This window comes from Balaenoptera borealis (genome assembly GCF_965194805.1).
Source record: "Balaenoptera borealis genome assembly, chromosome: 10".
Lineage (NCBI taxonomy): Eukaryota > Metazoa > Chordata > Mammalia > Artiodactyla > Balaenopteridae > Balaenoptera > Balaenoptera borealis.
Genome location: NC_138874.1, coordinates 13,588,981 through 13,614,519, shown reverse-complemented (window position 1 = coordinate 13,614,519; position 25,539 = coordinate 13,588,981). Strand labels below are relative to the sequence as shown.

General features: G+C 46.5%; 1 protein-coding gene across 1 annotated transcript in view; it reads left to right on the top strand.

Annotated features, from left to right (window-relative positions):
• GNPAT (glyceronephosphate O-acyltransferase) overlaps positions 1 to 13,442 on the top strand; it is a 30,743-nt gene extending 17,301 nt beyond the window's left edge. The window contains exons 5-16 of the mRNA XM_082407764.1: positions 1,234 to 1,361; positions 2,043 to 2,118; positions 2,371 to 2,522; positions 2,670 to 2,800; positions 4,284 to 4,507; positions 7,817 to 8,059; positions 9,474 to 9,553; positions 10,418 to 10,558; positions 10,834 to 10,933; positions 11,018 to 11,111; positions 11,596 to 11,657; positions 13,132 to 13,442. Coding sequence (XP_082263890.1) covers positions 1,234 to 1,361; positions 2,043 to 2,118; positions 2,371 to 2,522; positions 2,670 to 2,800; positions 4,284 to 4,507; positions 7,817 to 8,059; positions 9,474 to 9,553; positions 10,418 to 10,558; positions 10,834 to 10,933; positions 11,018 to 11,111; positions 11,596 to 11,657; positions 13,132 to 13,175 — 1,475 coding nt within the window. The 3' untranslated portion in view covers positions 13,176 to 13,442. The remainder of the gene's footprint in view (positions 1 to 1,233; positions 1,362 to 2,042; positions 2,119 to 2,370; positions 2,523 to 2,669; positions 2,801 to 4,283; positions 4,508 to 7,816; positions 8,060 to 9,473; positions 9,554 to 10,417; positions 10,559 to 10,833; positions 10,934 to 11,017; positions 11,112 to 11,595; positions 11,658 to 13,131) is intronic.
• Positions 13,443 to 25,539: the final 12,097 nt, after the last annotated feature.

Sequence of the window (25,539 nt, the reverse complement as noted above, 5' to 3'; positions counted from 1 at the left end):
TTACATGGTATTTACAACTGTTTACATAGCAATTGTATTAGGAATTATAAGTAATCTGGAGATGATTTAAAGTGTATGAGGACGTGCTAGGTGATATACAAATACTCTTCCCTTTTATATAAAGGACTTAAACATCCAAGTGTTTTGGTATCCGTGGAGAGTCCTGGAATTAATGCCCCACAGACTCCCCCCAACCCCAGGGACAGCTGTAGTCCAGTTTATCTGTTGTTTATCTTCTGTGCTTTTGGTGTCATATCCAAGAAATCATTGCGAAGTCCAATGTCATGAAGCTTTTCCCCTATATTTTCTTCTAAGAGTTTTATCGTCTTGGGTATTATATTTAGGTCCTTGATCCATTTTGAGTTAATCTTTGTATGTGGTGTGATTTTTTTTGGTAAGGTTCCAACTTCATGTCTAACATTTTCATTGCTATATAATATTCAGCAGTGTATATGTATCATAATGTGGTAGTTTTGCTGTTACAAACAAGCTTTCAATACATTTTCATATTAATGCTTTTATTTCTGTAGGATTGATTCCAAAAAGTAGGATTGCTAAGGCAAATAAATTGTTTATCATCTCCCTTATAAGCTAGCCAGGAAAGCTGGGGTTCAAGCCTACACCTTTGCTAATAAACACAGTAAACAGTAAGGTAAAAACTGCCAGGACCTTAAGCACTTTGAAAGCATTTCCATCTATATAGACACGTGAGGAAGTTATTTGAAAATTAGGGAAAAATGAAAAGAACTGTTTTAAAACTGGTGGTAGAACTCTTTCTCTCATTCTGGACTTGCTTTTCTTTTTTAATCTGTGCCACTAAAAGAAGATTGATATTTTTACCTGATGGTTAAACAGGAAAGGTGAGAGCTAGTTTGCCCTGACTGTCCAGAGCATGGAGGATATATGTTGGTCTGTCACTGAGGTCAGCAGCAGTGCTGACTAAGGAAATTGGCATGAAGGCGTAGTTAAGCCTGTCCCATTGCCTGCTCTTCCCCCATCTCTAGCTGGTCTGGTTGTAAATGCAGAGGTGCATGGAGAGTGGGGTGCACAAGGTAACCTCCCAGCCAGCACCTGCTGACAGAGTCCCTTCTTTCCTTAATTCCATTAGATGTTTCTTCTTAAGATTAGGGATGTCTTACATACGTGAAATCTATCTTAATAGCATCTGAGTTGAGATATTTATAGAAAGCTTCAAGGTCTGCAAATAAACATTAACCATTGTTTCTTTCGTAGACTTCCTAGGAATGAAGATGGTTAGTGAGCTGCTGCGAATGTCGGGGGCATTTTTCATGCGGCGGACCTTTGGTGGCAATAAACTCTACTGGGCGGTGTTCTCCCAATATGTGAAAACTATGTTACGGGTAGGTGCAAATAATTACCGAGTACTTGCAAGCTGTATTTTCTTTTCACTGAAGTTTGCTCTAAGGTCTTACTTAAATTCGTGACTTCTTTTTTTTGTTGTTTTTGTTTTAATAGACTTTTTTATATAAATTTATTTATTTAGTTAGTTATTTTTGGCTGCATTGGGTCTTCGTTGCTGCACACGGGCTTTCTTTTTAGTTGCAGCGAGCGGGGGCTACTCTTTGTTGTGGTGCGGTGGCTTCTCTCATTGCGGAACATGGGGCTCTAGGCGCACGGGCTTCAGTAGTTGTGGCTCACGGGCTGTAGAGCACAGGCTCAGTAGTTAACGGCACACGGGCTTAGTTGCTGCGCGGCATGTGGGATCTTCTCGGACCAGGGCTCGAACCTGTGTCCCCTGCATTGGCAGGTAGATTCTTATCCACTGTGCCACCAGGGAAGCCCTAAATTCGTAACTTCTGAATGGACTGCTTAGCTGGTTTTTCCCCCTCAAGGAATGTGCATAACCTGCGCAATCTGTTTACTCTGTGTGACTCTCTTGTTTAAGTTTCACTGTGAGCAGTGTTTGCTCAGAGGGCTCGGGAGGGAACTCGGGAAAAGGAATCAAAAGAAGCATTTATCACTTTGAGAGTAGGCAATGGGTTTTGTGTTTTGTTGTGTTTGTTTGTGTTTTCTCTTTAAAGAATGGTTATGCTCCTGTTGAATTTTTCCTCGAAGGGACCAGAAGCCGCTCTGCCAAGACACTGACTCCAAAATTTGGTAGGTTCCTTACAGACTGAAGGGAAAACACAAACCCAGAGGCTTCAGGCGTGGTGTCATCGTAGCTGCTAAATAGAACTTGACACTTTTTTTGCAAGATGTTCTTTACTTCATAAGTATAACTGTTTCTTTAAGTTCAACTGTTTCTATTTATGGGCTTGGTATATAATGTATACTTTTAGTATGTTCCTGCGGCCTTGTTTGCTCTCCTTTTCAATATGTTTGAACAATCATTTCTCCCTACGTTTACAGGTCTTCTGAATATTGTGATGGAACCGTTTTTTAAAAGAGAAGTTTTTGATACCTACCTTGTTCCAATCAGCATCAGTTACGACAGGATATTGGAAGAAACTCTGTATGCTTATGAGCTCCTAGGGGTTCCTAAGCCGAAAGAATCTACAACTGTACGTAAAGGGTAGCCAAGCTTGATTGTACTGGCATTTAAAGAAATTAAATTTCTTTCAATTTATATTTATTTATGATATACTTTATACACCAACTGATTTCTGAATGTATTCCTGTTTTCTTTTCCCCTGTTGTGGTACTCTCAGGGATTGTTGAAAGCCAGGAAGATTCTCTCTGAAAAGTTTGGAAACATTCATGTGTACTTCGGAGACCCTGTGTCGCTTCGATCTCTGGCAGCTGGGAGGATGCATCAGAGCCCATATAACTTGGTTCCAAGGTGCAAGGCCTGTGTTTTCATAACTGACATAGAAACAAGGATGAAAATCTGAAAGTGTAAACTGCGATTCTTGAGTTGACCACTTCTGGCACTGAAACTTGGTTATCTGAGATCACACCCCGGAGAAGCAGAAAGCTTCAATTAGTATGTTCGCCAGACACTTAACTGCAGGATATATACATTAAGCATGCAAAGCCAGACAATGCTCAAACAAACAAAACAAAACACAAAACCCATTGCCTACTCTCAAAGTAATAGATGCTTCTTTTGATTCCTTCTCCCCAAGCTCCCTCCCTAGTACCCTACTGACTTAAAAGTGTGAAGAAATAAGCTGGTGTTAACAAGTGTATGTATGGGAATTGTCGAGCACAATTCCTATTGGTAGGCCAGCCGAAGTGTGTACTAAGTATTGTTTTTGATCCTAGAAAGCATTGTTTGATAATAATGAATGGGAGTGAGTCCCTGTTCTCAAGAAGGTTATAGTTTTGTGGGCAAGGAAATGTGTTAGCTTCTTTCAGGGTGCAGGTACAGATACACATTTGGGTTTTCTTAATGTAGAGAAATACACCCGCAGGAGTAAAGGGGACAAACCGCCTGCCCAGCCAGGCTTCCATGACTGCAGCAACATAATTTATCTGTAGCGCCAGTGGCCCCACAGCGGCCGGCAGCCGCACTCGCAGCTTCGTCAGCTCTCAGAAGCAGACATTAGCTTTCTGCAGCCACGAGCTTTCACTTTGTCCATCTCAAATTGGCCAGTTGTATCCATTACCGGGGAGTCCCCATTGGCTACAGCTTTCACATTAAGCCACCTTATCATGTGGCTGCTGTTAGGTCCTATGCGTATATCCTCGCTCCAGCCAGCTCTGGGTAGGTTCCGGATATCATCTGACTCAACGCTGGGTGATCCACGCATGAGGAATCTGTCAGGCAAGGACCGAGGCAGTGCTTAGCAGGTGCCCTGAAGCTGCTCGGAAGGGCGGTGTAGCAGTAGTCAGGCCAGTGGTACAGCCTGTCAGTACAGGCACGAGCAGTTGCCATACATATCATGTCATCGCCTGTTAAGTGTGTTCTGCAAGAGACGTGTTCAAAGTACTGTGGCTTCTCGGGAGACAAAGCAGTTCAGTACACGGGAGGAGGCATCGGTTTTCACAGGAGAAGTGATACAACCACTTATACAAAGCAGCAGCAAGTGTTTTTTGTCTGTTTATTTGTCTGTTTGTTTTGGCCTGGAACCAGGGATAATAGAACCAACCCTCTTACCCTGAGTATTCTTAATCACCTCTCAAGAGCATAGTCCAGAGATGAATGGACAGATCCCACTCTAGTAAAGTGAAAGTATATTTTTGCAGCGTGACCTGAGAGAATTCAGTCAGCAGAAAGTATGAGAAACCTTCTAAAGGGTCTGTCTTCTCCCATTCCCTTCTCCACTCACATTGTCTAAGTAGCAGAACTGTAATTGGTTGTTCTGTCTTCTTCCTTTTAGATATATTCCTCAGAAACAGTCAGAGGACATGCATGCCTTTGTCACTGAAGTTGCCTACAGAATGCAGCTCCTGCAAATTCAAAACCTGGTTCTGAGTCCGTGGCCACTAATAGTTGCTGTTCTGCTTCAGAACCGGCCATCCATGGACTTTGATGCCCTGTTGGAAAAGACTTTATGGCTGAAAGGCTTAGCCCAGGCCTTCGGGGGTTTTCTCACTTGGCCTGGTATGTATGTGGGACATATGTGGTGAGAATGCTTGTTTTTTAAATCTCTTAATTTGGAAACGTTGTAACCTAGACGTGAAAAAAACCCATATAGGACTTTAAGCAAAGCATTGCTCAGAGAAAGAAAGCCTAATCTGTTTTTATCACTCTAGGACATTGAACATAGCATATCAATTATTTGAGAATAACGGTTTACATGTCATTTCTCCCTATGAGACTCTGAGTAGATAGAGGACCAGAATACCCGCCCTTGCTACCTGGCAGAGTGGAGACTAAACAATGACTCTGTACTCCACATATTCTTCCCTCTACACCCGCCTCTTTCTTTTTTCTCTTTTAAACTTTTTTTTTTTTAATTTTATTTATTTATTTTTTAATTTTTGGCTGCGTTGGGTCTTCGTTTCTGCGCGCGGGCTTTCTCTAGTTGAGGCGAGCGGGGGCTACTCTTCATTGCAGTGTGCGGGCTTCTCACTGCAGTGGCTTCTCTTGTTGCGGAGCACGGGCTCTAGGCACGCGGGCTTCAGTAGTTGTGGCACACGGGCTCAGTAGTTGTGGCTCATGGGCTCTAGAGTGCAGGCTCAGTAGTTGTGGCACACGGGCTTAGTCTCTCCGCAGCATGTGGGATCTTCCCGGACCACAGCTTGACCCCATGTCCCCTGCATTGGCAGGTGGATTCTTAACCACTGCGCCACCAGGGAAACCCCTACACCCACCTCTTTCTACCACATTATATTTGCAACCCATTTGCCTCACTGGGTTGTAAGGATTAAAGGGCTGGTCTTGGAGAACTGTATACAATTCTCTGATGATAACAACTTTGTAAAAACCTCATTGGAGTTATGAAGACTATGCTGGGAGTTTGGGATGTATATGACAATAGTTAGCTTAAGTTGTTTTCAATCTCTTTGACTACAATTGGAAATGCAGTCTTTTTAAGACCGGATAATTATTTATAGTCAAGTATTTACTGTCCACTCATTAAACCTATACTGAGTACCTAGTGCATGCTGGGAACTACCAGGGGTACAAAGATGAACTAGATGCAACCCCGTTCTGGAGGTTCTGCTGGTGTGTAGAAGACAGGGTGGGTAGTAATGTGTAAACTAGTAGAGAGGGCTGGGTGCCATAAAGACAGAGAGCTATGGACACATTGCTGGGGCTTACTGAGACTGCTGTGTAGGAAAGGGCCCACGCGCAGGGAAGATTTCATAGAAGTTACTGAGCGCATCTTGGTGGGATAGTAGGAGCGCTTCAGGAAGACAGATGGCGAGGAGCGCTGTTAACGTAGGGATCAGGAAGCATGCGATGGCGGGTGTGACAGCACCGGGCATCCCTTGCCCTGCTGGTGGTTGGTAGCATTAGAACACTGGCTCTGGGAAGGGAGTGATGGAGACGGAGATGTGGACAGAGGCTGGATCATAGAGGCCCGCTGCCTGGGGATCTGGACTGGAGTCTGTAGGTCACAGGACGCGGGCGTGGGTTTTAGGCAGGGAAATGTGACGGATTGGCCTTTAGCAAGCAGCCTGGTGTCAGGTTTTGTGTTTTTTTTTATAAGGAGGTATGTTTTTGTTTTTTAAATTTATTTTGGCTGCACTGGGTCTTAGTTGCAGCACACAGGCTCTTAGTTGCAGCTCCCGTGCTCGGTAGTTGTGGCGCACGGGCTTAGTTGCCCCGTGGCATGCGGGATATGGTTCCCCGACCGGGGATCAGACCCAGGGCCCCTGCATTGGGAGCGCGGAGTCTTACGCACTGGACCACCAGGGAGGTCCCCTGATGTCAGTTTTAAAGATGGACCACAGTGGGGAGAAACTGGAGGCAGGGAGACAAGCGAGAAGGTTGCCGTGCGTAGATAAGAACTCAGGAAGCCGAGCCAGGCAGCAGCAGAGGGCGGTGTGGCTGAGAGAGGCCGGGAAGAATTGCCAACAGGAGTGCTGGCCAGCTGAGCATTGGTCACCGGGAGGGAAGTAAAGATGAATCCGAATCCCAGTATTGTTAACAGTCTGATGGGAAACAAAGGACATGTCGACTGTAATATAAAGCAGAAAGTCGTGAAAGAGGAATGTTTGGCCCAGAAACGTGTGAAAGCAGAGGCACCTGTCTTTCTGAGGTGTTGGTTTTTCAAGAGGGGATAAATATGTGGCCAGTCCCCAGCGAAAAGTACCTGTGCAGCTGCCACGACAACTCCAGTTGTTACAAAGTGAGAGCCGCTTGGTATCCAAGTACCAGAAATCATGTAGTTATCAAACACTATTCCTAATTTAGAACATGTTATGTGTATTCGGTTCCTTTTTGCTTTTTTACCCAGATTACCCCATATGTTCTTAAGCATTCTATCTAGGCCTTTTTATGATATACATAGCATTATACTGTATGTGTAAGATAAATCATCTTGTATTATATATATGATATCATGTGCTGCACCCTTACCTTGAGCGGGCTGAGACAAGGCAGATTAGTCCAAGCGAATGTGATCGAGTCCGAAAGGAAAACCACACCTCCCACTCGTCCCTCGTGTGACGCAGCAGCAGAGCCTGTCGCCCAGCTCCAGAAGTGTGCCTGCCTAGCCCACCTGTCAACCAGCTCTTTGGCTCAGGGGAACGATAAAAGTATTTCCCTTATCAAGAATGTTGTTAAATATCACCATCCCTTTATTATACTTATAATTCTAACTCCTTGGCTATCTCTAGGCCGGTGTAGTGTCAGGTGATGGCTTACCAGGAACTGTTATGAGCCTGCCTCTTTAGTTATCTTTGATGTAGGAAAACCAGAAAAATCTCCTCGGCATCCCTCTGTGCTCAGAGAGACCTGAAGCTAGGAGAGTGCCTCTCTGGGCTGCCCTTGGGTTTACGTGCAAAGTTGTAAAGCGATATTCTTGCCATCTCAGAATTGGTCTAAGCGAGGTGTGTGTATGTGTGTATGAAGCATGTCTTCTTGTGTTAGTATTCTTACATTCCCATATATGTGATTTTCTTGTCATGTAACTTGCAATTACAAAACCTTGGTTCCTGAGGAAGCGTTGATTTTCAGAGTGGGAATTGATGTGCGTTTCAGAATGCCTGACAGATTTGGGGTAGATAAGAAAGCACGTTACATGTCCTCAGAGGCAGTTGATTTATGAAATAGTGCTTTTACAATATCCTTCACACATGGTATCATTACCTCAATTGGTGGAGCGTAAAACCCGTCCGCGGCACTTGAGAATAAGCGTGTCGGGTCACTAGCGTTGGTTCGTGCTGGGCCTGAGACTCCCAGCAGTGACCACCCCGTTTCTTCGCCATTTGCCTGAACGGATTGTTTGTGTGCATGTAGACAGTGAACTTGCTGAAGAAGTGGTCCAGTCCAGCCTTCTGCTGCACTCCAACATCGTCAGCCTCGCCAAAGACCGGGTGACTCTGAAAGTGGACTCTGGAGACGCAGAAGTGGTCGACGGGCTTGTTTTCCAGCACGTCACTCTCCTCATGTGCTCGGCTTACAGGAACCAGCTGCTCAACGCTTTTGTCCGTCCTTCCTTAGTAGCTGTGGCATTGCAGATGACGCCTGGGTTCAGGAAAGGTAACTTGCGGGAAGGTGGTCTTGAGTTTTGGAAGAGACCTGGCCGTTGAGTTCCATATAGAGAGCAACGCTTGAAGCCTTGTATTATAATGCTCTGCCACATGCCTGCAGCCCACACACCAGCAAGGGATGGGACCTCTAGTCAGAGCTCGTTAGGATTTTTTCCTCTACATACCTGGCCGTAGAATTTGGGAATTGCAGGGGACCTAAGAAATCATCTCATCTCAACCTCTCCTTTTGTAAATAAGGAAAATGAGGCCCAGAGATTCCTGGTCTCTTAAGGATCTGGGACTAGAGCACAGCTCCCCATTTGCTGGTCGGATGCTCTTTTTCTGACGTCACTTCCCTCGTCTGACAGAAGCAGGCAGGGCGGGTAAACAGTCCAGCTCAGCACACGGTAGCATTCTGGTCGCACCGAGGAGTATAATAATGAGTAAAACTGGTTTTTTTCACAGAAACCTGTAGTCAAGGCCAGGGGTTTTCTACCCGGGCTGCACCTTAGGATTTTTGGAGGCTGAGTCCCATCCCCAAAGGTTTCTGATGCAACTGGTCTGGGGTGTGGGCCAGAAATCGATGTTTTTGTTTTTTGCTTTTCAAAGCTCTGTAGATAATTATAAGGAAAAGCCAGAGTTGAGAAACACTGGGCTCAGCCACAGACCTTTAGCCTTGGAAGGAACCTCAGAGGTCCAGCGTTCATCCTCATTTTGTGAATGAGGAAACTGGGTCCCAGAGAGGTCAAACAACTTAGTTCAGGACACAGAAAGCTCAAAGCTTGATCTTAGTTCTGTCTGAGGCTTCTTACATTGGGATTTGTCCACAACCGAGGGGCACATACGTGGTCTTCTAGAGTGTTTCAGTGTGAACACCCTGAAATTGGAGGCAACCGTTTGTGTCCATATGGATGTATATTTTTCTAATGAGAAAATTCACATCAGAAAGATGGTCTATAGCCGACGGGCAGGGCAGACCTACACGCCCGAGGGTTAAGACAGTAGTCTCTATGATTGTGTGCCAGTGTGTCCTAGCGCTAAGGGTACAGTAGAGACATCAGCAGATATGAGTGTGGAAGGGAATGAAGGAAGCCATTCCTCTCCTTCTCTGCTAGGGAACCACGTACAGGGGAAATGAGGTACCCCGGCTTCTGCGGAATGTGGCCTCTTGCTCGTTACCAGACTGACCGGTTAGAGACCTGGTTGTAATTCAGTCTCAACCATTGAAACTATGCTAGCCTATAGTTTCTCTGTAGGTAAAATTTGGATTGGTTATAGCTTCCTTTGGGGGCCGGAATTCTTGTCCCTGGTATATGAATAATATGCCTTTAAAATACTGCATTTTGGAGTATCATGGACTTCTTGGTACTCCCTGAATGTTTAAAAAGCAGAGTTGTAATTTTATGTAATGAATTTATTTCCAGAGGATGTCTACAGTTGCTTTCGCTTCCTATGCAATGTTTTTTCAGATGAGTTCATCTTTCTTCCAGGAAATGCACTAAAGGTAAATCCTTACTGCCAAAGAGCAAGTGTGTTTGCGGTGTGAGTTCTGGAAATGTTAGGCTTGGATTCACGGGTGTGTCTTCCCTCCCTTCAAGGCTACGTGCAGCAGAACAAAAGAGAAACATGGACACTCACAGTTCAACAAACTCTGTTTTAATTCTTGGTCAGGTTTAATCAATAATGTAGGGATTATTTGGTGAGAGGAACCAAATCTTTGAACCATCAGTGCAGCCACTGTAAATAAACCAACTCTGTTTTGTTAGAAAATTTAGCAACCAGCACACGTTTTCCAGCACCACTTGTTAGAATGAGTAGGGCCTTTTGCTTTGCGATTAGACAACAGTGGTCCTGCCTGGTGGTGTAGACAGCAGGTGAAGGATCGGGCTCCCAGAGCTGGACTTCTGGCTTGCTGGGCTGGGGGCAGTGCCAGCATTGACAACTGGCTTAAGTGTCTGTCCGTTATGCTGAGGGCCACAGGTTTGATTCAGTAGGAAATGAGGACTGCCGTTCTCAGCATAACATGACTCTCAGTACTTTTTGGACTTGCTGCATGCACTTCTATTCAAGTGCAAGGAGTATGGCTCGTCAGTGCAAAGCGAAGGCAAATCTGTGGCCCAGGTGACGATTTCTGAGGCTCATCAGGTTTTCGGTGTTTGCTGTACTTGAGGTTCAGCGTTGTGAGTGCGGGAACAGTGCTGCGCGGGCTCCTGTCTGACCGCCACAACAGTCCGGGAAGGCTTGCAGAGTTAGCTGGAGCCTCCCTTGTTCGGAGGGCACGGGGCTGCACGTGCTGAGCCCAGCAGTGGGTCGCTGACCTGAGTTACAAATTAGAGGACGCATTCTGTCTTCTCCCCTCCCCCTGCAGGACTTTGAAGAAGGCTGTTACCTGCTTTGTAAAAGTGAGGCCGCGCAAGTGACGACAAGGGACATCCTAGTTACAGAAAGAGGAAATACTGTGTTAGAGTTTTTAATAGGACTCTTTAAACCTTTTGTGGAATCTTACCAGGTGTGTAAATCTTTCGCAAGTTCTCCTTCATCCTCCCATAGCAAATATAACTAAGACTTTCCTACCCTGTGCTTGTTTCTGGTCTGAAGAGCAAATGTCTTCCCCAGGTGAAAGGTAGAACTTTTTTTGGCGGGGTTCGGGGGGAGGTCTTTATTCTGCTCTCATGTAATGTATCATTCTGTTAAGAGGGGCAGTGTAAAATTATTTACTCTTCTCCTGTATTTGGCTGCTCTTTTTCACTTCCTGTTCCTCTCATCCTCCCTCTTAAAACTCAGATAATTTGCAAATACCTCTTGAACGAAGAAGAAGACTACTTCACTGAGAAACAGTACTTGGTGAAAGTTAGAAAATTCACAGGTCAGCTTCTCGATCAAGGTGAGTCACACCTCTGTGGGGGGTAACTTCTGTTAGTTGAGCACAGAAAGTAAGCCACTAACTCTCCCTTTCCCTCTCTCTTAGGTGCCTCACAGTGTTATGATGTATTATCCTCCGATGTACAAAAAAATGCCTTAGCAGCTTTTGTGAGGCTCGGTGTGGTGCAGAAGAAGAAGGTGTAAGTAACTGTGCACGGCGCCCAGCGTGAGCTCAGGGGGCAGCGACAGCTCAGAACAGTTGAGCACCAAGTCGAGAGAGAGATGTGGAAATGCAGGATCTAGGAAACATTACATCATGCTTCACTTATCCATGTCCTGATTAGCTAAGTCACTCTGAGTTACCATGCGAATTTTATTGTGGGTGTGAATAAAAACCATATTGAAGCAAAGAAAGAAAGTGCTTTAGGCCAGCGTTTTAGCTTCGACCTAATATGGAAATTTATAGGTTAATTATAAGAAAAGTTGGGGGGCGGGGCATGTAGTGTTTGTGTGTGTGTGTGTGTGTGTGTATGTATAATCTTACATATATATACACACAACTTTCAACTATTTAAAACTAGCCCTGAGGAAGACTGTTTCAAAGTAGTCTTACTATATAAATAATGAATGTTGTCTTTTCCTCTTAGTTTATTCAATAAGAAAGCTTGTTACTTTTTCTCCTAGAAATAATGATTATATATTTACTGTGAATGAACCTGCCACAACAAAGTTAGAAGAAATGCTTGGTAAGTGCTGTTTAATAAAAATATGATGGGTTTGCACATTGCATTTATCAACATATAGTAAAACAAGAAAGTATGGCACTAAATACTTGATCAAAATGAACAGCAGTAGGGTTTTAGTATACTCAGAGAACTATTTCTATCATCTAGAATTTTCTCAAGGAAACTAAGGAGAAAACTAACAGAGAAGACACAACAGGCATAAAATAGGTGGTCTTATACAGCATAAAAATGATCAGCTCCTAACATAACTAATCAGGGTCCAAGATCTAGACCCTTTACATCTAGCCCTGGTGAACATCAAGAAAATTCCTCTCGTTTTGGTCCTTGGATTCATTTGCTCCCTCTCCACCCTCAGATCTCTTCTTTCCCGTGGGAGGGGTCGGGGTCAATGTCCACATCATATGTAGACTCTGAACTTGAAATTGGGGGCTGATAGCACATCCTTGGGAGAATAATCCAATCCAGACTCTTCTGCAGGTCCTATCAGCTTATAAAGAAATAGTCCAGCCCCAAAAGGCGAGGCCATTTGTTTATGGTATACAGTAAGAGTCAAGACTTTTGATATAAACAGATTTGAAAGGTCAGAGGAGGTAGAGAACACTTCTCATAGGAATGATGGGGTGACTTTAGAAGGGGAGGGTGTTAGCTTTTGAAAAAAATAGTTGTCTGCTGATTATATTGAAAAAGGACTAGCTCACTGAGTGGATATTCTTACAAGTAGTATTTTTGTACCTAATCGTAACTCAGTACACTTGTCAAACCTGTATAGAAGAGCTTTAGATAGATGTCCGTTGGGATTAGGGGAAAACCAGGGCAGGCATATGGTTAAAGGAGAGTCATTGAAGAAAAAAGTATAGAGGGCAAAGGTGTAGTTGACAGAGATAGGGAAGGTGAAAATACTAATTTCTTGTCGAAGAAAATACGTAGGTTGAAATCCCAGTCTTTTTTCTTTTTTTTGGCCGCGCCGCGACTTGCGAGATCTTAGCTCCTTGACCAGGGAATGAACCTGGGCCCTCGGCAGTGAAAGCGCGGAGTCCTAACCACTGGACTGCCAGGGAATTTCCCCCCAGTCTTCTATTTACAGTATGTCTGAACTTTCAGAATACGTAACCTTGAAACTCAATTTTGAATTTGGTGAGAGGGGCATAAAGCTAAAACAAACCCCGAAGCCCTCGTCGTGAGGACGACGGGATTGAGTTCTTCCTCTCGGAAGGCAGATATGTGAGTGTGAATGTACTAGACCATGCTAGACGTGAAGTTCAGGAAACATGGCTGTGGGGCTGGCCATGCCCATCGCCTCTGAGACACCGCTGCTTCTTCTGCGAAGGGCGCTGCTGTCTCCATTGGTGCTTTGTCAGTCTGTAAAACTCTGCACAAGTGTCATGTGTTTCTCTTTTGCCAGTGCCTAAACAGTTGTACAAGGAAGGGCAAACTCAATATCATTTCATGAGCCGTCTCTGTCTTTCTCCCTTAGGTGGTAAGACACCGGTAGGAAAACCGGCAACTGCAAAGCTTTAGTGATCGCCAAATGGTTACGGAAAAATTGGTCGTATAATTACTGTCATCCAAGGACTCGTATTACAACAAAGAGGGAAGCAAAGGAAGAGACCCATCTTCTCGTCCTTCATAAGGTGTCAAGAACGGCGGGCTCAGTAGAGAGGAAGAGTGACCAATTTAAGCAATCCGTGAAATCTCCTCCACGATGGTTAAAAAGGCATTTGTGTCCAACTCCGTGTGTGTTTTAAAATAAAACAGGCTTTCGGAAACATGTTTGGAAAAACAAAACCCAGCTCCTATTTCACTAACACTTTTTAACTTATTACATGTATTAAACTGTTACGTTGACTTCTGAATTAAAGTGCAGCATCGAGTCTAAAGGCTCTGGCCATCAAAAGAAAACTACTAGAAAGGGCATATCTTAGACTTCTCCTGGCTTTCTTTAATTAAAGTTTCCTCAAACAAGTGCACGTTTGACAGAGATCTGTAATATGGTAGCTAGCTTACAGTAAATTTTGCCACCTAAGGGCCTTAATCAATAAAACTGAATTACAGAAAGTACATGGAACAAAGAGAAGTTAGGAGAAGTATCATAAATAGGCTTAACAATTCAAGGGAAGAAAAGTTTGAAATAAGGTGGGTGAACAGCAAAAAACTTGACAGCTAGCCACTACTGGAAGTGACATTTAAGCTGAGAATTAGGGTGAGAGGAGCCAGTCCTCGAAGTGTGGGGTTGAGGTGACAGGAGGTACGGCGGGTGGGTGTGCAGAAAGAATAGTGATCGAAATGTCCTGGGATTGGTTCCAAAGGACCTGAAATGTGGCTGAAACAAGAGTTAACGGGAAGTGAAATTTAAAAGAAAGGCAGGTGTATTCGTCTGCTTGGGCTGCCATGTGAAATACTACAGAGTGAGCTGTTTAAACAGCAGAAATTTGTTTTCTCACAGTTCTGGAGGCCGGAAGTCCAAGACCAAGGTGCCAGCAAGGTAGGTTTCATTATGAAGCCTCTGTTCTGGGCTTGTAGGAGGCCACCGTCTTGCTGTGTGTTCACATTAACTCTTTGTGCACCCAGAGACAGAACAGTCTTCTCTGCTGTCTATTCTTAGAAGGGCACTAACCCCGTCAGATGAGGGCCCCACCCCCATTGACCCCATCTAGCCCTAATTACTTCCCAAAGGCTCATCTCCAGATAATGTCACACTGGGGATTAGGGCTTCAATATCTGAATTTGGGGGCCACCATTGAGTCCATAGCAGCAGGGCTCAACATCTGTAGTGGCTTAGAGACTCCTGTAAAACATTTGAACAGGAATATAAGTGCCGTGGGAAATGCTGAAAAGTTTCTCGACATGTGGTTGTAGGACTGTCTGTATGCAAATTCCTGGAGTGTGCGTTTGTTCCCCAGAGGCCAAACTGTTTCTGCTGCACATTCGGATTGGAGAGCCATTGCTCTAGTCCGTGTGTGGGGGGCAGAGGGGCCCTCCGTGTGGCTCTGCTTGTTTGGGAAGCCAGAGAAGACTGGCGTGTGTTGAGGCTGCCTAAGAGCTGAGGAGTCAATTGGGCTGTTCCTGGCTGAGGGCTGTATGGCGTGCCAGCCAAACAGCACTGAGCTGCTGCCCTCCAGGGAGACCAGAGCAGCGGGGAGGCGGGGTCCTGGCCAATTCTAGCTGCGTAGGCATGCCTTACAAAGAATCCCTGTACACCCAGTTTGGTTACTTGTTTTCTTCTCATGCCATGAGTATATGTGTTGAAGACTAAGGTGACTTTTATCTACTTTGAGACCTGTTCGTAATGCGTTTCAGGTTTGGGGACAAAGACCTTGGAGTTTTGGGTGCACGTGGCTCTAGACTTGTCTCCTGGCCAGCTCTGGCATCAGAACCACACAAGTAAGCAGACAGAGGAGAGGCAGGAAAACGGGGTGCAACCCAAACCAAATGAGGCCTTGCAGCAGAGGGAGACAGCTGTGGGAGGTGGCAGGGGCCACTTTTCCCCTCTCAGTCTCCTCAAACCCTCCCAAGTCACCCAAGTCAACCTAAAGTCTTAGTCAAAGAACAGCACGCTTCGTATGCCGACAGAGCTTCAAAGCGTGTATCCTGTACCCTGCCGCACACAAGCTCCTGCACACACCGCAGTTGCAAGCCACACTGCTGTTCCTAAGGCCTTCCCCTCCACACCCCCGCCCAATCTATAAATTCTGGAGCTGCCCCTGCTTTGAAGTAAGTAAAAAGAAAGACCCTTAGCATCTGGTTTTCCAGGACAGTCTCCCATCCAAACAGTATAATGTAGCAGCTAAGAATGCAAGGTCCAAAGCCCAACTGGCTATGAAATCCAACTCTGCCGTACAGTAGCCCTGTGTTCACGTGTGATTTGCTTAAACTCTCAGAGCCTCAGTTTCCTTATCCATAAAATGGGGATGATGCTAATACCTCTTGAGTTGTGAGAAACGTGTGTCAGTAAAATGTTTGAAACAGTCCTTGGCAGTAAGTGTAACCTGTTATTACTGCTACTCCTGACGGGGACAAACCCTCCTTGGCTTCTCAGAGTAAATGAGATTGGGTGCTTCTGGAGTGGTCAGTATGGCCCTAGGCACTCGCATCCCTGACTTAGAGCAGGTCTCAGCCCAGCTGTTCAGCCCAACAGCATTATGGGGTGGTGCATTGCTCCATCTCTACCTCCTTCTCTCTGTCTCTCTCTCTCTCTCTGTCTCTCTCTCTCTCTCTGTCTCTCTCTCTCTCTCTCTCTCTCTGTCTCTCTGTCTCTCTCTCTCTGTCTCTCTCTCTCTGTCTCTCTCTCTCTCTCTCTCTCTCTCTCGCAGACACCTGCCATCTTCCAAGGCCAGCTGGGCCTTGGTGGAAATCACAGCTTTTCCCGACATCCCTTCTTCCTCCCACCAATAGAATGGAATCCTTCAACGTGGGGTAGAAAACAGATTTTGATGCCTTCTTTGACTTGTTCGTATCTTTACTTCTTTTTTTTTCCAGATTAAAGTTATCAACTCTGACAGAAGTGTGAATCCCCCTCAGTAGGTTCACACACATCATTTTTCTAGAGCCCACCCTGGCTGGGCTGGTTGCTTTCGAGGCCTGCTGTATAGCTGTCAACCTGGGGTTTCCCGTCACTGTGACCTTAACAGTTCCCTTCACTTTTCTGCATGGGATTCCCCTCCCTCTTGGATCCCATGTCTTTCTTTTTGTTTATTTGTTTATTAATGTCAGTGAAGCCCATGTTCCAGGGGTATGAGGGATTAATATTTTAGACTTCACCTGTTTAAAAATATCTTTTTTTCCACTCTCATCGTTGTCTGATAGCTTAGCTCGGTATAGAATTCTAGGTTAGAAGACTTCCCTGGTGGTGCAGTGGTTAAGAATCCGCCTGCCAATGCAGGGGACACGCGTTTGAGCCCTGGTCCGGGAAGATCCCACATGCTGCAGAGCAACTAAGCCTGTGCACCACAACTACTGAGCCTGCGCTCTAGAGCCTGCGAGCCACAACTACTGAAGCCCGCACACCTAGAGTCTGTGCTCTGCAACAAGAGAAGCCACCACAATGAGAAGCCCGTGCACCGCAACGAAGAGTAGCCCCCACTCGCCGCAACTAGAGAAAGCCCGCGCGCAGCAACAAAGACCCAATGCAGCCAAAAAATAGATTAAATTTTTTTAAAAAAGAAAGAAAGAAAATAGCATAGAATTCTAGGTTAGGAATAATTTTCCTTCAGAATTTTGAAAAGCATTTCTCCATTGTCTTCTGGTTTCTGAAGTTGACTAGAACATTCTGATTCCTGAATGTAAACTGCTTTCTCAGAAAGTCTTTAGAATCTCAGTTCTAAAGTTGCAGGTGATGTGCTTTGTTCTCAGGGAGTTTTTGTGGCTTAAACAAATGTATTATTGTACTGTTTAGGAGGTCAGAAGTCTGGAAGGAATCTCAGCGGGCTGAAATCCAGGGGTCAGTAGGGCCGCGCTCCTTCTGGGGGCTCTAGTGGGAATCTGTTCCCTCGCCTTCCCAGCTTCCAGAGGCGGCCCACATTCACTGGCTCCTGCTCCCTCAAAGCTGTGGTGTCAGGCTGTGTCCTCACACCGTGTCCTCCTGGTCCTCTCTTCTGTCTCCCTCTTCTCCACGTTTTTAAAAACTGGAGATATAATTGATGTAACATTATATTAGTTTCAGGTGTAAATATAATAATTTGGTATTTGTATACATTGAAAAATGATTGCCACAATAAGTCCAGTTATTACTCATCACCAAATATAGTAACAGAATTCTTTTTTTCCTGTGATGGGAACTTTTAAGACCTACTGTCTTAACAACTGTCAAATATGCAATACAGTATTATTAAGTAGCGTCACCAGCCTATACATGACACCCCCAGGACTTGCTCGGTTTATAACTGGAAGTTTGTGCCTTTTGACCCCAGACCCATGTCATCCACCTCCAAACCCCTGCCTCAGGCAGCCATCAGTCTGTTCTCTATATCCATGACCTCAGTTTTTTTCTTTTTTTTCTTTAGAGTAATTGAGATCTTATGGTATTTATCTTTTCTCATCTGACTTATTTCACTTAGCATAATGCCCTGAAGGTCCAACCATGCTGTCACAAATAGCAAGATTTCCTTCCTTTTCATGGCTGAGTAGTATTCCACTGTATATGTATACCACAGTTTCTCTATCCATTCATTTATCAGTGGACACGTAGGTTGCTTTTATGTCTCAGCTATTAAGACCTGCTCTCTAGGGTCTATGGCACAAACTGTTTGGCTTCATCTCCTGCAGGTTAAGGCTCAGATCTCCTACTCAGTTACCATCAAACTGTTGGCTTTCAGTTTACAAGCATTCAACCTGCAATCTTTCAGCCAGATTTCTCTTAGCTGCCTACTTCAGAAAAAAAAAAATGTTTGCGCATACATATTGGAAGCATACGTATGACCTCTTTGTGAAAGAATGGCCCTTCTGAATTTTTTGTCATTTTAATTGTGACTTTTATTAGGTAATCTTCTGTAAAACCAGTTTGCCCTGTGGGGAGAAAGTTTCCATCACAGGCTACACCAGAAGGATCTGAGCCAGTCTAGAGGGGCCCTGGGCCACCAAGTACCTATTTATATTGATCTGCAAAGAGCTAGTGAACAGGTGTATCCCTGAGACCAAACCTTGCTGGCTTGGGAGGTTCATGAAGCTTGAAGTAGCATCTTCTGCTGCTTTGTGTGGACCAAACCAGATAGCTGCTCCCGGTAATCAGGAAACAAGAAACCTATTAGAAGTTACTGACTATGAAATAAGAGGGAGCTGAGAGGAAAGATTACAATTACCTCAGGGAAAAATATGGATTTGGGGTCCAGTAAAGTCTTAGCTGCTTCTATGTAGACTCAGGGCTTGAAACCTATGTTTTCTTTGGGAATTGAGCCCTTAAATACTGAGAACAAAAAGGAAACAATTCCACAAATAGCTAACATAAAAATGAACTTTTCTTAGAAAGTGTGATCCTGCCTCAGCTGCATTAACTGGAAATGAAAAAATGAGATTTTCTGGCTGCTTCAGTTTGACAAAGCAGAGACAAAGCGACTTGTCCAGCTTCCTCTTCCCATGGGAAACTCTCATAGGTAGGACGATTTATCAGTTTCTTCAGGCGAGCTTGGCGGTTAAAGCAGACCACATCCATATGGTCGTAATTAGCAGTATTTATGTGTTAGTTGCCTAAGAATCACCTGGAGAGCTGGCTTAACACACAGATTCTCAGGCCGCCCCACCAGGGTGGATTTGGCGTTCCAACCACAGCACCTACATCTGACGGCTCTAAGGAGGCACGCATCTCGGGGACACTGGGCGGAAGCCAGTCGAGGTTCCCCAGGTGGCCAGTTCTCGGGTCATGATGAGCTTCCCCATGCAAGGAGGGGCAGGGCCAGGACTCACGATGCCTTAGCCAAACCAGGAAGGTAGCACCCTGCCAGCAGGCAGGGACAGCAACAGATGCGGATTCTCTATAAATAAAAATGATACTCGGGCTTCCCTGGTGGCGCAGTGGTTGAGAATCTGCCTGCCAATGCAGGGGACACGGGTTCGAGCCCTGGTCCGGGAAGATCCCACATGCCGCAGAGCAACAAAGCCCGTGCGCCACAACTACTGAGGCTGCTCTCTAGAGCCCGCAAGCCACAACTACTGAGCCCACGTGCCACAACTGCTGAAGCCCACGCGCCTAGAGCCCAAGCTCTGCAACAAAGAGAAGCCACCGCAATGAGAAGCCCGCGCACCGCAACGAAGAGCAGCCCCTGCTCGCCACAACTAGAGAAAGCCCTTGTGCAGCAACGAAGACCCAACACAGCCATAAATAAATAAATAAATAAATAAAAATGATACTCTGAAACAGGAGCACTTATTAACTTAATTTTACTGGGCAAAGCAGTATCAACGTCTACATTTTTTCAATGACATTGTTTTTCTTTCTTATCTGTTCACGATGCTTCTTTTGTGAGTTGGGACTAGACTCCTTCGGAAGCGCGTTAAAGAGTGTGAAATTAGAAGACCTCAGTCCCGTTTCAGGGCAGGAGAGCTGTACCGTGTACGTTCCTCTGCAGGTTTCCAGCCGCCCGCACCAGTGCTGCGCCCAGAGGAACCCTGGTGTGTGCTCTGCCGACTCAGTGGGGACAGGACCCGTCCACGCTGGACCGCTCAGTGCCCGGTCTCCCCTTGCCTCCCATCGCGGGTGTTCTGGGCACCCATTCAGGCTGCCGCCGCCTGCCCCTTAAAGACCAACGGTGATCGTAGCAGCTAACGTATATTAAGCCCCTGCTGTGTGCCAGGCACCGTCCTAAATCCCTTACGTGTGTTGTGTCCTTTACTCCTGCAGACGGTATGCTGCTATCACTCCGCTGCGTGGCTGACCAAACAGGCTGAGGTTAAATCACTCACCCCAGTTCACACAGTGAGAAGCTCAAGGAACCAGATGTCAGTCAGCCGTTGTACCGTGGAGCTGGCCCTGAGAGCCAGCTGAGGACGAAAGCAGTGACGACTGCGAGGGGTCGGGGGTCGGGGGGGGGGGTGGGGAGAGACTCCACGTGCGAGGAGAAAGCAGGGGAAAGAGCTCCCTCCTGGGGCAAAGGACCGCGTGGGCGCCGGGAAGGAGACGAGGAAGGGCAGGCAGGGCTGGAGCTGGGCTAAGGGCCCACGGAGTCCTCCGACCTCTTCCCCCAGGACCGGGAGAGGGTGGGGGGGGGCAGCGAGGGCAGCGGGGCCACAGCCCGCCCCCGGCCCCTGCTTCTTGGGGCCCAGAGGGCAGCGGGACAGAGCGCGCTCCAGGCGGCCCTGCCGGCTGCGCTCCTCCTGTCCGCGTGCCCGTGGGGCAGCCGTGCGGCCCGTTCCCAGCTGGACCGGGCGCCAACCCAGGCCCAAGCCTACTGTTCGGGAGCCTGCCACCCTGTACCCACCCCCCGATGCCTCAGCTTCCTCCTCTGTTCCGTGAGGATGACAGGGTACCCATTTCACCCGGGGCGCATTAACCCACGGGGAGCCTCCAGTAAGGGTCAGATACCTGACCCCAGCAGGTCGATGCTGACCCTCGTCTGTGCTCACACGTGGGTGCTGCCCAGGCCGGGAGCCCCCCTCGTCCCCAGCTTGTCCTGTGGGCAGTGACCCTCGCGGCCAGCAGAGCGCTCCCCAGGGATGCGGGTTACCCGGGATCCCTGTTGGTGGGACGCTCGTGGGATCTCCACTGGCTCATGCTGCCCTTGGCCTCAGAGGAGGAGATCACGCTCTTTAAGTGTCAAGTTCATGAACTGAAATCGAAGGTAATGTTCTGCTCAGAAAACTGAAGCTTCCTTTAACCCATTGTGCTGTTTGTCAGGTGCAGCAACCTCTGAGCCGAAGGGCTTGAGGTCGGGACGTGGGCGAGGCCTCGTTGGGCTGCTGTGTCCCTGCCAGGTCCCTCGGGGGTACAACCCGGGCCTGACTGCTTCTGCTTGGCCAGCGCTTACAGGGGGCCAGCTCCGCGCCGGGCACTGTCACGAGAGCCTGACGAGCGTTAGCTCGTTTGATCCTCGGGACGACCGTGCGGTCGTGCCCGTTAAGATCATCCTCTCTTTATCCACGAGGAAAGCGAGCTGCACGGACCTGCCGTGACGTGATGACTTAAATCATTTCCATTTGCTGTTTCCATTCCCCAAATGCTTTTCGTGAAACAAGTAGGGGCTAACAGGACGATAACGTCCAATCTCAGGCCAGAGGCCAAAGGGATGGAGTCGCAGGAGCCCAGGCAACGGCCCAGAGCTGCTCAGGGCGGGACCTGGGGCAGCAAAACTGCTGGTCCAAGGGGTAGGGGTGGGTCACTTAAGATGCCCTGGGACCCAGCTAAGGACCGAATCGCCCTGGAGTGGAGACAGGTTCCCACGGGGAGGCTGCTAGGGCTTCCCGCTGGGACGGCAGCTTTACTGTCATTACCGAGACCCATCACCTCCTTCCTCTCTCTCTCTCTCTCTCTCTCTCGTTCTTTATTTAAAATCACCATCCTGGTGAGACCCAGTATACATATGTGCTATATACACCTGTGGATGAATATTTCTTGATGTTTTCGTTTTTCTCCGTATGTTTTTTTCTTTTCCTTTCTCACCGCTCACATCATCCAGTTTCATCCTCCTTGTCTTGGGGGAAGTCAGCAGCGGGGTGGAAGGGAAAAGCATCACCTGCAAAATGTTTCCCTCTTAGGCTTTTTGGCTTTTGTTTTCACTGATTTAAACCCAAGGCAGAAAATAGGATTTTCAGGAAGAAGCAGGGCCCCAAGAAAGGAGCGGGAGGGAGAGATGCCTGCTTCCTGCCCACTGCCTCTCGCCTCCTGCACCTGGCCCTGAAGTTCTTCAGAAAAGAAAGAAGGTCTTGGGGCCAGGCGAGTGGGGAGCGGTTTGTCCTGCGGGACTCCATCTACTGTTGAGTCCAGAAATCGACGCTGGGTGGGGGCGAGGGCGCCAGGCGGGGCAGGGTGGGGAGTGCCAGCACGGAGAACCCAGACCCTGGGGTGTGCCCGAGGGCCACCTTCATAGTGGCAACAAGGAAACCACATATTCTTAATAGCCTCCGCGCGATAAAAGACACGCTATAAAGGGGACAGTCAGACAAAAAGAGAGCTCAGGGAAAATAAACATGAAAACAGATAGGAAATGAAAAACTCAGTAGAAGGTTGGAAGATGAAGACATTTCTCACAAATTAGGGCAAAAAGAGAAAATAAAGACGAAAATTGGAAAATAAAATATTCTTTTCCTCTGAGGTTCTAATTATCCACATTCCGCATGTCACTGAGGCCCCTTCTAAAAGTTTCTTTGTGTTTTAGTCTGAGTATCTTTTTCTAACCTGCCTTCCGGGTCACTAATGCTGAATCTAATTTACCCTTCCATTTTAATTTTTTTTTTTTTGAAGTGGTCCATTTTAAAAGTCTTTATTGGGACTTCCGTGGTGGTGCAGTGGTTAAGAATCTGCCTGCCAATGCATGGGACACGGGTTCGAGCCCTGGTCTGGGAAGATTCCCACATGCCACGGAGCAACTAAGCCCGTGCACCACAGCTACTGAGCCTGCGTGCCGCAACTACTGAAGCCCGCGCACTGCAATGAAGAGTAGCGCCCGCTCACCGCAACTAGAGAAAGCCCACACGCAGCAACAGAGACCCAACGCAGCCAAAAGTAAAAATAAATAAATTAATTAAAAAAAAAAAAGTCTTTATTGAATTTGTTACTATACTGCTTCTATTTTATGTTTTGGTTTTTTGGCCATGAGGCATGTGGGATCTTAACTCCCCAATCAGGGATCGAACCCACACCCCCCTGCATTGGAAGGTGAAGTCTTAATCACTGGACTGCCAGGGAAGTCCCTGATTTACTCTTTTTTTTTTTTTTTTTTTTTTTTTTAAATAATGTGAGTTGTTTTGTTTTGTTTTGTTTTTAATTTTTATTTATTTATTTATTTATTTTTGGCTGTGTTGGGTCTTCGTTTCTGTGCGAGGGCTTTCTCTAGTTGCGGCAAGTGGAGGCCACTCTTCATCGCGGTGCGCGGGCCTCTCACTGTCGCGGCCTCTCCCGTTGCGGAGCACAGGCTCCAGACGCGCAGGCTCAGCAGTTGTGGCTCACGGGCCTGAGTTGTGGCTCATGTTGCTCCGCGGCATGTGGGATCCTCCCAGACCAGGGCTCGAACCCGTGTCCCCCGCATCGGCAGGCAGACTCTCAACCGCTGCGCCACCAAGGAAGCCCCCTGATTTACTCTTAAATCAATCTATTGAGTTCTCAATTTCAGTTGTTGAATTTTACAGCTCTGGGCTCTCCATTTCATTATTTTGTTTGTTGGCTTTTACTTTCCGGTTCTCTGAGAAACTCTCGATTTTGTTATTTATTCCTGAGAACATATTAAAGTCTGTGCCTGACAACTCTTTTATCTGGGTCCTCTGTTAGTCTCTTTCTATTATCTATTGTTTCTCTTGGGTTTTAATCAAATGGTCTCTTTCCCTCATAGACCTCATTATTTTTATTTGAGGGCTAAACACTGTACATAAAAAAACTACAGACTCTGAGAATTTTATCATCCTCAGTGAAAGATTTGGTATTTGCTTCTGGCAGACCACTAGAGGAACTAGCAACCTCAAATCCCCTTAATCCAATGACAGTTTATGATGAGTCCACTCTTAGCTAAATATAATATACAATTGAATTTTCTCCTTTTTTACTCTTAAAGTAGCATACTATCCCACTATTCTGCATCTTGCTTTATATTTAACAACATAGTTTAGACACCTTTCCACATCAGTACAGAGAGAAGGCATTCATTTTAAGCTGCATAGTGTTACATTGTATGTAAACACTGAAGTTTGTTAAATTAGTCCCCTATGGATATGCCCTTGGGTAGTTTCCAATCTTTTTTTGTTTGTGTGTTTGTTTAAATATTTATTTATTTAGGCTGCGCCGGGTCTTAGTTGCAGCACGTTTAGTTGCAGCACGCAGACTCTTAGTTGCAGCATGCATGTGGGATCTAGTTCCCCAACCAGGGATTGAACCGGGCCCCCTGCGTTGGAAGCAGTGGAGTCTTACCCACTGGACCACCAGGGAAGTCCCAGGTAGTTTCTGATCTTTTGCTGTTACAAAAAACGCTACAGTAAAAACTTGTTCAATCTCTTCTTCTGTTTCTTTCTCCCTTTTTTCTCCTTCTCATATTCCCATTAGGGGTATATTACCCATAATTGTTGTCCCACAGTCCTTGCATATTCTGGTCTGTTTTTTTTTTTTCCAGTCTTTGCTCTCCTTGCTTTTTGGTTTTCAAGGTTTCTGTTGATATATCCTCCAGCTCAGAGATTCTTTCCTCAGCTGGGTCCAGTCTACTAATAAGCATTCTTCAATTCTATGACTGTTTTTTTTTTTTTTTTAACTTTGGGTTTGTTTATTTATTTATTTATTTATTTATTTATTTATTTATTTATGGCTGTGTTGGGTCTTCGTTTCTGTACAAGGGCTTTCTCTAGTTGCAGCAAGTGGGGGCCACTCTTCATCGCGGTGCGCGGGCCTCTCATTATTGCAGCCTTTCTTGTTGCGGAGCACAGGCTCCAGACGCGCAGGCTCAGTAGTTGTGGCGCCCAGGCTTAGTTGCTCTGCGGCATGTGGGATCTTCCCAGACCAGGGCTCGAACCCGTGTCCCCTGCATTGGCAGGCAGATTCTCAACCACTGCGCCACCAGGGAAGCCCTATGACTGTTTTTTATCTCTAGCCTTCTTTAAAATTCTTTCTTAGGATTCCCATCTCTGCTTACACTGCCCATCTGTTCTCGCCTGCTGCCTACTTTGTCCATGAGAGCCCTTAACACATTAATGACTGTCGTAATAAATCCCTGGTCTGATCATTCCAACATCCCTGTCACTCCTTGATCTGATGCTGGCTCTCTCTCTTCATTGTGCGTTTTGCCTTTGGGTACGCCTTGAAATTGTTTTTCCTGTTGTACCAGGTGACAGGAGCTGCTGGAAACAGGCCTTTAGTGATGTGATGGTGAGTGTGGGCATAGTGGGAGCCTGCTAATAGTTCTGGGGTTACGTCTCTTTCTTTCAAGGAGCCTGTGCTCCTGGACCGTGAACTTCACAACTGTTTCTCAGCGTTTTTCTCCCCGCTTAGCTGGGACAGGATGGCGAGAGCGGGCTGAAGTTGGGGATCTCCCTTCAGCTAGGTTGCTAGTACCCTGGCAGCTTAGTCTCCGGTTAACTAGCTCCTCCTGAGGGCAGGCTTGTTAAGAGTAGAGCGCTCCATCCTATTTCCAGTTGTCCCGTTCGCCTCCCCGTGCCGGAAGCCTGAGGGATTTTCCTCTGATATTCACAGTTCGAGCTTGGTGGCAGGTAAATTTCACAGTACTGCCCCCTCTCCTTCGACTGCGTTCCCCTGGAGTTTTTA